Below are 12,110 nucleotides of genomic sequence, written 5' to 3'. Positions count from 1 at the left end.
ATAGGCTTAAGATATGCGCAACATTTTTTTTCCTCTTGTTTTGGCAGCAGCCTATCCCTCTGCTAGGAGTATTTCTATGACCGGTCACCACGGTACTTCTTAGTTGCCGATTTGTTTATGGTCAAATTCAGAGAGCTTGGTTGTAATCTATAAAGACCTGCATGACTTGGGAGCCCAATGCCTTAGGGTCTAAGAGGTCATCTTCAGACTATTCTGTGTATGCCCACACCAAGGAACGCTTGGAGGGTACAGTCGATGAATGGGTCTTTTGTGGTGTTCATTCTAGGCTGAGAGGGTTGGGAAGCAGATGTTGAGTACTGCGTTTAGATTGTCTTTACTATGCCTATTTCTATTTTTATCATGCTAGTGATGGTCTGTATTGAGTGTAGGGGCTGTATTTAACATTAATTATAGATGTCTGTATTTGTAAGTCTCTTTGAGACTCTTTGTTGCAGAGGGAAATGACAAACAGTTTGTGTGGGGTTTGTTTTTACCAAGACTATTATTGCTATTCATAATAATAGCATGATTAGAACTATTGGGGTGGATGGAAGTGTGTTTCAACGGCGAAAGCTTTCACATACCTTAAGGGGAAGAGGTTGATCTGACTAAGACAGAGCAGGACTGGCAAAAAGCGCTTTGTTAAAACGGTCACTTTCCGTCTGTGTTTTGTAGGCCTTTTACGTGGAGCAGTTGCTTTGCTGTGTACAAGTTCTCATCAACGTGTGCCAGGAAGACTGTAGAGAAATCAGCCTCCAACTAACAAAGCTTTTGGTAACAATAACAGCCATACCAAGCGCTGGACACTTGCACGTCAAGGTAACCTTGACCGAACTGCCACAAAGCAGAAGTCCTCATTTTGCTTGCTTGCTTGCTTGCTTGCTTGCTTGCTTGCTTGCTTGCTTGCTTGCTTGCTTGTTTAAACCGGATGTGGCAGAGCTTACTGGTTTGGGGTGTGGGGGTCTCACCTTCAGGTTTCCACAATCCAGAGTGGAGCGGCAAGGCATCGTAAACAGAAACGTCTGAAGAGGCACCAAGTGCAAGGTTGGCAAGACCAGGCCCGCCTGCCCGCCACATCAGGCCTGCCAAAGCACGTTCGTCAGTTCACAGTGCTTTGTGCCGGCTCCATGTAGTGACTTGCCTGAGTGCTCACCCAGGAGACAGAGCTGCTTTATAACAAATCAGATCAGTGTCCAGTACGGTCTTGTTTATCTGACAAGAGCTGCCCAGGGTCCTCATCAGATCCCCATCCCAGTCTGGCTACCTGAAATTCTTGGAGTGGCACTGCCTGAGATTGAATCAGGGTGTTTTCTGTGTGAGAGGCAGGTCTCTGCCATCCGGCTTGTCCATTCCTATAAGCTCCCAGATAAAAAGCTGAGCATCAAAACCTACTTATCACTAATTATGCTCTGTTTTCAGAGCAGGATTTCAGAATATTAGCTGAGCTTCATTGTAAAACCTTTATTTGGAGCTTCCCTGTAGGGAAAAGATAATCCATAAAGAAGTGATCTCAAAGGGTAGATTTGTTTTAATCTGCTAGAGCTACTAGCATTGTTGAGAAAAAACTTAAGTTTTTTCCCCCCTCCAAACTATTTCAGGAGTGATTGTGGCAAAAAACAAAGTAACTTCCAAATAGAACGGCTACCCTAAAATACCTTGTATGGAGAATATGGTAGCTGCTGTGCAGTTCAGGGTTATGCATATTCACAAAATCATAAAAGAGATCAGTTGCAGATCTCTCAGTACCAGAGATCAGGTGATACTGGGATTTTTCATGCTAGTTGTAGTAGCTCAGATTTTAAAGCCTTTGTACTGTGCTTAGTATGGGATGCAGCAGTGTTTTTTCAGTAGTTGCCCTTTTCACCTCCACACCCATCCTCAGCTTTAAAATCTTTCATTTATTATTTAGAATCAGAGGCAGCAGGCAAAGATGCCTTTGATAAAGACTTGCCTTTATTTTTCTGAGTATCACGCCACCATAAATCACTTTTTCCCAAGTAAAATGCCAAATAAATCAGGTGGTCATCTTTTTATAGTACTCTTTGGTGGCCTAAGCAAGCTTTGTTGCCAGACTTAGTCCTTAATTTAATGGCTATTTTACTTCCTGTTCTGTTGCTTCTAGGCATGATAATCTCAGCTGGTATTTATGGCCCTTGTCATACTGACAGGCAATTTCCAAGAAGTCATAGTTCTGAAAGCTAGTTCTAAAACTGTAAATTTAATGCAGGTTGGTTTTGCATTTTTTTATGTACAGGAAACTAGAAGAATATGTTGACATATGGAATCGGAATGTCTAGGCTTGTACAAAGCATCTTTTAGTCTGGGGATGTTTGGTTATTTGAAAGAATAAATTCCTGATGGAACATGATTATGAGGAAAAGCAGTTTGATTAGACAAGCCTTAAATAGCTCTTCAGTGCCAATGAGTCTCAAATAGACATCCTCTAAGAGCACAAAGGCTTTATCTAGGTGACCAATGCATCTGTTAAAATCTTGAGAATCTCACCCCCCCCCCCCCCCCCCCAAATAGGTTGTCTGTTTTTCTTTCGCTGTGCCTTCACTTTGTTCTTTGGGTAGTAATAGTTTTTTCCTGGAATTGTTGGTTAGTGTGTTGGTGTTTTCCGATGGCTTAAATCCTTTTCTGGATTTTGCTTTATTGCATACAGATCTCCTTGTAAGCCGAGTTAAAATAAATGGAAGTTTCTAGGGTTGGATTCAGATATATGCAGAATCAGCTGTGCTCACAGAAATGCACTTCCTTGTCCTGTCCTTGCCACAGGAGCCCTTCTCGCCCCCTAAAAAATGCTGCATTCTGCTGAATGGTGTTCCATGGTATGTCACAGGAGTGGGGAGTCCCCCAGAATTAGTCAGGGGGACCTCCCACAGCCAGGGCCCTTCTTCGAGCATGAAGTCCCTTTCACAGAAGACAGATCCTACTTTCAGCCCTTGCTTGCTCATCCTTTTTGCGAAAAAAGGTGGTCCCATTAGCAGTGTGAATCCAGTCCTTCATCAGTCCTTCCAGGGCAGGGTAAGGGTGGCTCCATTTGCCCCCTGTCCCAGTGCAAGGCGGTTGTGCTAGGAAGAGCTGCCCAAGCTGTGGAGGGAGAGGGCTTCCTAGAGCAGCTGTGGCTGAAGGCAGTTAAGTGGCAGGAGCACTGTGGGCAGGCGGCTGGAGGGTGATCAAGGCTGGGGCGACGGGGGTGCTGCAGAGCGATGCAGGAGGCCGCTGGACGTGAGCATCTCAGGCCAAGAAGAGCGCTCAGAGCAACTTGACCTGTGCTGACATGCAGGCCTAGATTGCTAGGCGTGGGTGGGGCTGGTCACTTAAAGGGACACTTGATGCGTGGCGTGATTTGACAAGTGCAGCCATTGATGGGTCCTGTTTTGGGCAGCTAGTGAAAACAAGAACAATTCGTGTCTGGAAGGTGTGAACATGTAAACAGCCCATTATGTAAGAAGCATTTTTTCCCCTCCAACTGTGTGTAAAAATCTCTCTTTTTTCCTCCTCTCCACCCAACAGTTAGAAGAGACAATTAATGCATTGGCTGAGGCACAGCGCTTAGGAGGTGCTGTTGACTTGTACCGACAACATATTGCTGAGCTCATGGAGTGGGTGTCATTAACTCATGACCATTGGACCTGCTACTCTCCAGAATTACTGCAGTTGGATGTAATCACCTCTCAAGCAGGTAAAGTGGATTGAACAAGGTTAGCGTAGGTTTGTATACTCTTAAATATATGCGTATGTTTCTTTCAAATCAGGAAACACTGGAAAATTTTCCAGAATATCAGGCTACACCCCACCCGAGCCCCTATGGAAAAGGAAGAAATGAAGCTTAGCAAAGAGATGTCCTTGATTATGCATACAGTATTTTGTTAAAGCATCTTAAATGTACATGCTCAAACATCGATATCACTACTTTTTCAACTGTGTAATTATAATTACAGATTTTTTTATTTCCTCAGGCCACAATCCTTTGCACATTCAGCTAGGAGTAAACCCCCTTAAGCACACTGGAACTTACCTCTGAATAAACCCTGCGCAGAACTAGTAGCATCAGATATTCATGCTTAAAAAATAAGCTTGAAGGCAGCTCGCTCGATTCCGTGCATTTTCTATGTATGCTTAACATGAGTACTGTGTACTTAATGGAAACTTTAGACTGTGAAATTGGACATGCCTGGTTAAAGCATGTTCCTTAAATGTTGCATTTTACAATTGAGTGTTTACAGTGGAGCATCCACACTATAATAGTTGTAGCGTAAATACTTTAAAAATGCAATGTCTGATGCTCAAGGGCTGAACATGGCTTAAGTGTAAGTTATTGCTAATGAATCGGTTGTTGTTGAACCATCGATTATCAGGCTGTCTGAATCCAGTCACCAGATTTGTTAAGATTGCATGGCCCAATTGGATTAGCTAGTTGGTGCTCACTGGGGCAGAACTACCTAAAAACTCATACAGGCCACATCCTGATGCTCATGTCTCAGGTGTGTAAGTAGTGCTAAGAACAAGCCATTTTGCTGTATATGCAATCCCTTATTCATCCTTGGTTGTAAGGGAACAACTTAGGAAGTGTTCTGTTGGCTGTAATTTCCAGTTTCATCCAAACTGGGGAGCTGTGGTTAACAGATTCAGAACAAGCCATAGAACAAGCCAGCATATAAAGCCATGGTTTGAAGTTGGTTTAATAGTCTGGCTTGTTCCAAAGCCATGAGCCATAATTTCCAGGTTCAGATGACATAGGAAACTATAGTTAATAGCCTTCCTGGTTTATTCACTCACCCATGGAGGGGCTGCATATGCACTCTCAAGATTCAGTCATATCTTGGTTACAAAATTTGGATATGATTGTAACCATCCAGTCCAAAGCAGCCCAACTCAGATCTTGCCCTTTCCATCTTGACAGTCCTCCATTTCAATGCAAAAGTGTTTAATTTATTGTTCAAGTTTTGCTTGTATTTTGCTCATTGTGCAAGTCATGCCAACACCTGTTACACCAAAACACAGTATTTCTACTTTTCTTTCCTAGGCCCTGTAATTGGCGAAGCTCTTCAAGAATTTATGCTCATCCTTCAAACGTGCCTTCAAATTTCAAGAGATCCCCGGATGCGTCTGAAGCTTTTCACATCTTTATGCCAGCTGCTTCAGAAACCCAATGAGACCATCAATTCTCAAGGGTTAGCACCATTTTTTCATTGTTCATTCAGTTTGCAGGTAGTGCTTTCCCATCCACTGTCAAAAGAAAAGGTGTGGTTTGGTTCTCGTGCACTAGTGCCAGTTCTCAGATGACTCTGTTTGCAGGTTGCCTGGGGCAGGCCTGGTGTGCCCTCCCCTGCTGCCTGAAGCAGAAGGACTTGTGCTGGATCCACGGCGTCATGACCTTCCTCACCCCCCCGCCCTGCTGCCATTGCCAGCCCAGCCTGAAGAACCTGCCTCCCTTTCTTTGCCGCCGCACAGGGTTGGGACTGGTGGCAGCAGGGACAGGGAGGGTCACGCAGTGGCCGCTGCAGCTCGGAGGGCTGAAATATCAGTGGCCCCAGACTCTCACAAGAGTTCAGCACACTGCCAAGAGACTGCAAGATCCCTCAGCCACGTACCCGGAGATCGGTCCCAAGAACCCTGGAGCCCTGCAGCCGTAGAGGGCAAGCTTCTGCTCCAAATACCCACTCCCTGGCTGCTTTCTTTCTCCAGCAAACACCTCGGTAGGGAGGCGGCTGACAGGGCTGCCTGCTGCACCCACCCAAGGTGCCCACGGTGGCCTCCTCAGGCTGGGGACAGGGGACTGATGCTATTCCCCGCTTTTCCAGCCCTACCACCTCATGCGTGAGGGCCCTATTCTGCTTCTTGGCCTGGTGTACAGACCCGGTCGTGGCGGCTTCTGTAGCCCACCAGGGGGAACGTGAAAATCGTGGTAGCTCCTCGTGACTGAGTACAAAAATAGAAAAACCCAGAGGAACAAACCAGAGCTTACAGCTCTCCAGCTACGTCCATGTTGCTTCCCAAACTCCATGCTTGTAGAGCTTTTCTCATAATTGTATGAGCCTGGGAGCTTCTTGTAGAAAAGGAGCTTCTGAACTTAGAGGAGCTTAGCCAGAGATTTTCTACTAAGAGAAAATGTATGTCTAGACCAAATGTGTAGTCCCCCAGGTATTGTTGGAGTGCCAGTCCCTTCGTGCCTTATTATCAGGGCTGTTGCAAATGGCAGTCCAACGGTGTCAGCTATCGATGGGCCAGGCAGCCTCTGTGGTGGTTGCTTACACTGCAGAAAGCATAGGTACGCTCAAGCTGATACAACGGAGCAAGGAAGTCCCCCATCAGATCTATAAATCCCAGCAGTGTTTGGCAACAACACGTTGAACTATTATTGCATAGTGGGATTTGATTTATTTCTGGCAGTGAACGTAAATGTGTGCTGAGTGTATGATGAAGAAATAAGGGGAAGCTCCCAAGGTGGAGTGGCTTTACCGGGGGTGGAGCTGGCTTTAGGGAAAGGCGCAGGAGGGTATTTTCCAGAAGCTGCTGCTTCTGCTTCCAGCCTTATGCTGGGCTTTGGACACTAGCTAAATCTCTGAGCACTTGGGCTGGAGCCAGCCAACAAGTCCCAACACCTGCCTCATCGCCTGGCGAGCAGCCAGTTGCGCATTGTAACCCTTGGCGTCTGCAGCCTCAGGGAGGGTTTTTTGGTTGGTGGTAGGGCAGGAATTCTGAACAACACTCCGAGTGCAGTGATGTCATTCATTGCAAATCATTCTTAGCAACTGCATTGGCCCTGCGAACAAAAGGAACAGGCATGCGGCTGAAAACACAAATCAAATAAAATACATAAAAACCCCACAACCCCACATCCGTGTTAACCTGGTAACGTTGACCCTAAGGAAGTTTGAATAGGAGCCATGTTGATGGAATTACAGACTGTGGCTTTACTAGAATGATTAGGGTCTTCCCCCCCCCCCCCCCCCCAGAATTCGTGTGCCGTATTTCCTATAAAACATTTTCTTTTTAAGAATAGCATGTTTACTGAACATTTCCAAGGCCAGGTGAACCACAGTTCTTGTAGGATTGGCACCTTTACTCAAACAGAGGTTTTGTGGCAGTCCTACAGAAATAGCTATGTCTCAATGCTGGGAAAAGCTGTGTCTGTTGGTTTTCTGCCTGTCCTGCAGCTGTTGTTGGTGCAGTTCTTCTGTTGAGAAAAGGAGTTTTGCATGCTTGCTTTCACAAAAGTCAGCTTGAAGTCAATTAAAGTACCTGTGTGGGTTATGAAAAGGATACTCATCGGAGCCAATTCATTGTTGTAAGGGCTGCTTTAAGGAAGCCGTTGATCTCGTGAATATTGTCCATCTTATTTCAGCTTCTTTCTCAGGAGTAAAGGACTTTCATATGTCTTCCTCTGGTATCCTGCTTGAATTTCCAAAATTTGCCACCTATTTTCAAGAATTAGCTTGAGGCCTGCATCTCTCTTTGCTCTTCTGCTTCCTTTGTGTCGGGCTGATCCTTTTCACTCCTTCCTTTTAACAAAAACAATTTAGAATCATATAATGTCGCATTATAAAGTCATTTTTTGCCGTTGTATGGCTAGCAATAGGTGCTTCATGAATGAGTACAACTGTTGGGTGCAATCCATGCCCTCCATAGCAGGGAGTGAACGGTGCAGTTTAAATCTCATCCTGAGCAACAGCCAGGCATATTTCTATATTTGAATGACTACTTCATCTTTTCAAGCAAGTCTGTGTGTACTTACTTTTTAAACAATGCAATAGCCCTTGTTTTCCGGCAGTAGCGTTTGGGTGTTTTACTGATGTATATTGACAGACTGCAGTATACCTTGTGAAACAGGTCTTAGGCAGACAACTCATTTTGCCAAGATTTTGCTCATGTTTTGCCCCAAAGATATTAAAAAATCACCCACTTTTAAATGTTATCCATCTTAATACAGCATTCCATTGCAGGTGGGTAAGTAGGTCTGCTAAAGCCCACCTTTTGTGGTTCTGACACATTTTTTTAAGGGATTAAAAGAAACTATTACTGAAAATGTGGAAGCTCCTAAGGGTCATTCAACACAGACCACCTTGGAGCTAATTGTAGGTTTGAAATAATTCCATTTTTTCTTCTATGTAGCTTTTCATAACCTGATCATCTACTGTATTAACAAATGCAATTAAACCATATCAGGTTCTGAAAGGTTCACTCAGCTTGGTCAGACAATGGACAGGCTTCATTGTATTTTTGAAAACCTGCCGAGTGCGGCAGCTCCCTGCCTGCAAGCAGCTGGCAAAGTACTGCCATTGCTACACCTTGTTTTGCATAAGTGTGTCTGTATGATCCTCATGCCTGTAGGAAGTCTAGTATTTAGGGGTGCGATTAGCGTGTGAGAGGCAAATCCTGCTCCTGCAACTGCTTATCTGCATCCAGGCAGCTGCTATACATAGCGACTTCAAACCGCCACCAGACGCTCCATTAAACCTTAAATTGATTTGGATTGGAAAACCAGTTCTCTCTTCCAGCTCAGCTTCCAGATCTCTGTGACAATGCACGGGAACCTGCGCCCACATTTGGTGCAGTTTATCCATATTGCTGTTTCCCATAGGATGTGCATTTGAATGTCGGTCCACACTTTTGCTCAGCTACGCCCCTCATGCATACCTCATTTAAAACAGGAATGTTAGATTATCTGAGTGGTGAGCTTTTATTGGAGCTTTGAGCGGTTTTTCTCTCCAGTACTGATTCTTAAATGCCACCTGCCGGAGGACGGAGAAATCGTGTTGTGATGGCCAATTCGCAAAATCGTTGTTTGCAGCCTGGAGTGGTTGCACATGAGAATCCCCAGCCTGTGTGCAGTGGGTTGTCTAAGGCTGGCATCATGTGCACAATTTGTGTCACATGAATCACTGTAAAAGTGCTTTTCCATGACCTGTCACGGCACACAACAGCTGATCATGTGTCAGAGACAACGTGCACTTGTATAACTCTGGGAACCAGTTTTTCACCTCTCTAAAATTGAAATCTTTTTGAAATGAAAATGCTTTGGTGTTGGAGGGATTCAACTTACAGAGGAGACCAATTTAAAGCTGGTGTTCCCAGAGAATTATTGACCAGCCAGTGCCTGGGAAAGTAGCAACACAATTATAAATCTGTACCTATTTAGATATTAGATTATAAATCCTATGCAATTTGAGTCCCAGTCACTGGGAATAGGAAGGAGGAGGAGGAGGAGGAGGCAGTAAAAATCCTTGCCGTAGCGGACCATTGTCAAAATAATATCTTTCCCTTCAATCAAGTACTTCAGGATCAACCTTTTCCATTGAGATCAAGTTAAACATCATAAATGCAGAAATCTGTACTGCATTTGTCTTCTGGGGGAAAATAATTTGTGCAAATAAGCCTAGTGCCAGAAGAGAAGAGGAAAGGTTGTGATCAGTGGAGCAGTAACCATGTTTAAGTTTGATTGCTGATCACTGATATTGTTTGCTTTCAAGCTCTGCCTTTGCTATCTAAATATTTTGAATGGTCCCCAAATGTCACACTTGGGACCAAAGGCATTACAACAATTGGTTTGTCCTTACCTGTACCCTAGCTACAGACGTATGCTTGGACATCTTATACAGTTCGTCCTGATTGTAGCCTGTGACGCATCTGCTGTTGCATGCCGCCGCACTGTCTCTGACTTGTGGCAACCCTATAAATGAGTACCCATATCTTGATGGCCCCGTTTAGCTCTTGTCACTTCAGGGCTGGCAAAACACTTGTTACCGATCCAACTTGCACATCACAACCAGTTATGGGTTAAAGAACCATGGGAAGCCATTGGCATGCCCATATCAGTCGGGCTCGCGTTCTCCCACACATCCACTGCTTCCACTTCGGTTCTGGCTTTGTAAACACCTGGCTCCCAGGTTGTCATGACATACGAACCCGGCAATCTGTTGTTTTGTTTTGTGTTGCTTTTTAGGATTACCCAAAGTGTTATCCAAATAAACATTGGATTCAGGCTCTGCATTGTTAAGTATGGGTTTGCATGTCATGACCACAGCCCAGGAATGGGGTGTTCCTGGGTGGCTTGCTAAGCTGGATGAAAGCAGAAGTGATGCGAGGACACGCATGTTCACTGGGTACCCTCACAAACCGTTGGCTGCATCCTCTGCAAAACGGTCTCTACCAAAGCATGCGTCTCCCCTGTAATGATCATACATTCTGGTTGGATGCCTTGTGGCTCCTTTTTGTCAATATGAAATGAGCCGGCCCCACGGCACCAGAGCGAGGGGCCTATCAGGAGAAGGGACCTTATTGGCAGAGCTGACACTGAAAAGAGAACCCCTTTCCTGAAATGTTGTTTATACAAAGCCCATTTATATTACCTCATTTTACCTCAAAAGAAATTGAAGTAATGAAACATGGTTAACATATGCTGTCATCAATTAGGGACCCTCCCCCCACTTTATGCCCCATTCTTCCTGTTCTGGCTATCTTGTTTTCAAGACTGAAAATATGCCTTTTCATCCTCCCAGTCATTCCATCACGTTTGCACAAAGCTTTCATTCTGCTCCTCTTTGTTCTTGGCTTCAGGCAGTTTTGTAACTACCTTGAGATGGTGATAAAAGACATCCTGGCTCCTAATCTGCAGTGGCAAGTTGGAAGAACAGCAGCTGCCATCCGCACCACGGCTGTAGCGTGCCTCTGGGCTCTTATTTGCAGCGGACTGCTCTCTCCAAAAGAGGTAAACTTCCCTGCTCTTCCCCTATAAGCCGTCCTCTGAACCTGCAGCAGCTACTGTTACCCAGAAGTGCCAATCTTCTCTCTCTCAAAAATAAATTCATGCTGTTGTCAAAATGCAGCCAAAAATGATGGATTTTGATCATGGTTCAGTCTGAGAATGGCACTTGGTGGAAAGGAGTTAGCAAGGACCCAGTGAGTAAACCATCAAGGTCCAGCATATTATGGATAGAATATACAGAAGGAGATCAAGGCAGCAGTGCCAGAACTATTCACGTGCAAACAGTGCTGTAGGGAAGAGCTGGCCCCTCCCTTGAAATCCGGGGTGGTTCTTTCCTTCACCTGCAAGTTCTTAGTCCCTTTGCTCATGGCTTCAAGTCTCGTACAGGCGATATTTGATCCAGATGCCCAGAATGAAGCAAGCTTGCTCCCTCCTTCAAGGCTTCTTGGCTAATGAGTGCAAAACACCAGGCCGACTGACATCCATTTGTGCTTATGTTCCCTTTTATCCAGATTGTTTAAATGTTTAATTTTAAACATATTTGAGGACCTGCACTCGATTCACATGGTGTCACATGAACTTAAATTGATCTAGGATAGGTTTAGCTGCCCCAGCAAAACTGGGGACTGCCAGTTCACACAGCCCTGGTACAGATGTGATGCTTCCGGGCTCTTAAATAAGCCCAAGAGTTTGGGGAAAGACCTTGCGCCGGCTCTCTCCTTCACTTTCCAGTGCCTTAATGTTCTCCGCACACTTTTTCTTGGTTGCTTTGCACTTTTCTTGCAATTCTGGCCACTAGCATTCTAGAAACAAGAATTCCGTTTGATCAGTTCAGTGTACACATTTCTTCCAGTACATTAAAGTCTTCCACACATCCTGTAACTTTTCCTGGCTCATGACATTTTGCGTATTTTTCTTAGCTCGGCATGCAGTCAGTGAGCAGAGCACACAATAAGTAGTGCTATGCAGTATACAGTGTGTGTGGTGGGGGTGGGGGGAACAGCATGTACACAACTATTTTCCAGTTTCTTTTGTAAACTAAATTTGTATACAGTAGTGGAAACTAAACAATCTGCAAGACCATGGAATCCATGTGACTCAAAAGATACTGAGCTGTTGCAAACTCTGTTTGGCAGATCCATAAAAATTTAGCGTCATTTGGATCCATTTCTGATTTTCCCAACATCCCTATTTAAACCTAACCAAAACTCGCACCCTGCCCACGATTGGAACCCACAATATCCAGGGCTCTGTGAAGAAAGTACTGTGTGAATTGGATGCAAAGCAGCAGATTGGGTAACTTCAGTGGCAGCGCTTGCGGCTGCACAGTTTAAGCCTCTCGGCCATATCTGGGCACTGCCTGTATTATGTTTCAATTTTTTGCATCTCTGTGCCT

The 12,110-nt window shown here is 44.9% G+C and overlaps 1 protein-coding gene across 1 annotated transcript in view; it reads left to right on the top strand.

Annotated features, from left to right (window-relative positions):
* DNAAF5 (dynein axonemal assembly factor 5) overlaps positions 1-12,110 on the top strand; it is a 33,014-nt gene that overhangs the window by 14,729 nt on the left and 6,175 nt on the right. The window contains exons 7-10 of the mRNA XM_044433658.1: positions 676-819; positions 3,520-3,688; positions 5,033-5,180; positions 10,567-10,717. Of these exons, the coding sequence (XP_044289593.1) occupies positions 676-819; positions 3,520-3,688; positions 5,033-5,180; positions 10,567-10,717 (612 nt within the window). The remainder of the gene's footprint in view (positions 1-675; positions 820-3,519; positions 3,689-5,032; positions 5,181-10,566; positions 10,718-12,110) is intronic.

Source organism: Varanus komodoensis, unplaced genomic scaffold (assembly GCF_004798865.1).
Source record: "Varanus komodoensis strain SLA01 unplaced genomic scaffold, ASM479886v1 scaffold26, whole genome shotgun sequence".
In the NCBI taxonomy this organism is placed as follows: Eukaryota; Metazoa; Chordata; class Lepidosauria; order Squamata; family Varanidae; genus Varanus; species Varanus komodoensis.
The sequence above is the reverse complement of the archived record's forward strand: the minus strand, read 5'-3'. Positions and strand labels throughout refer to the sequence as shown.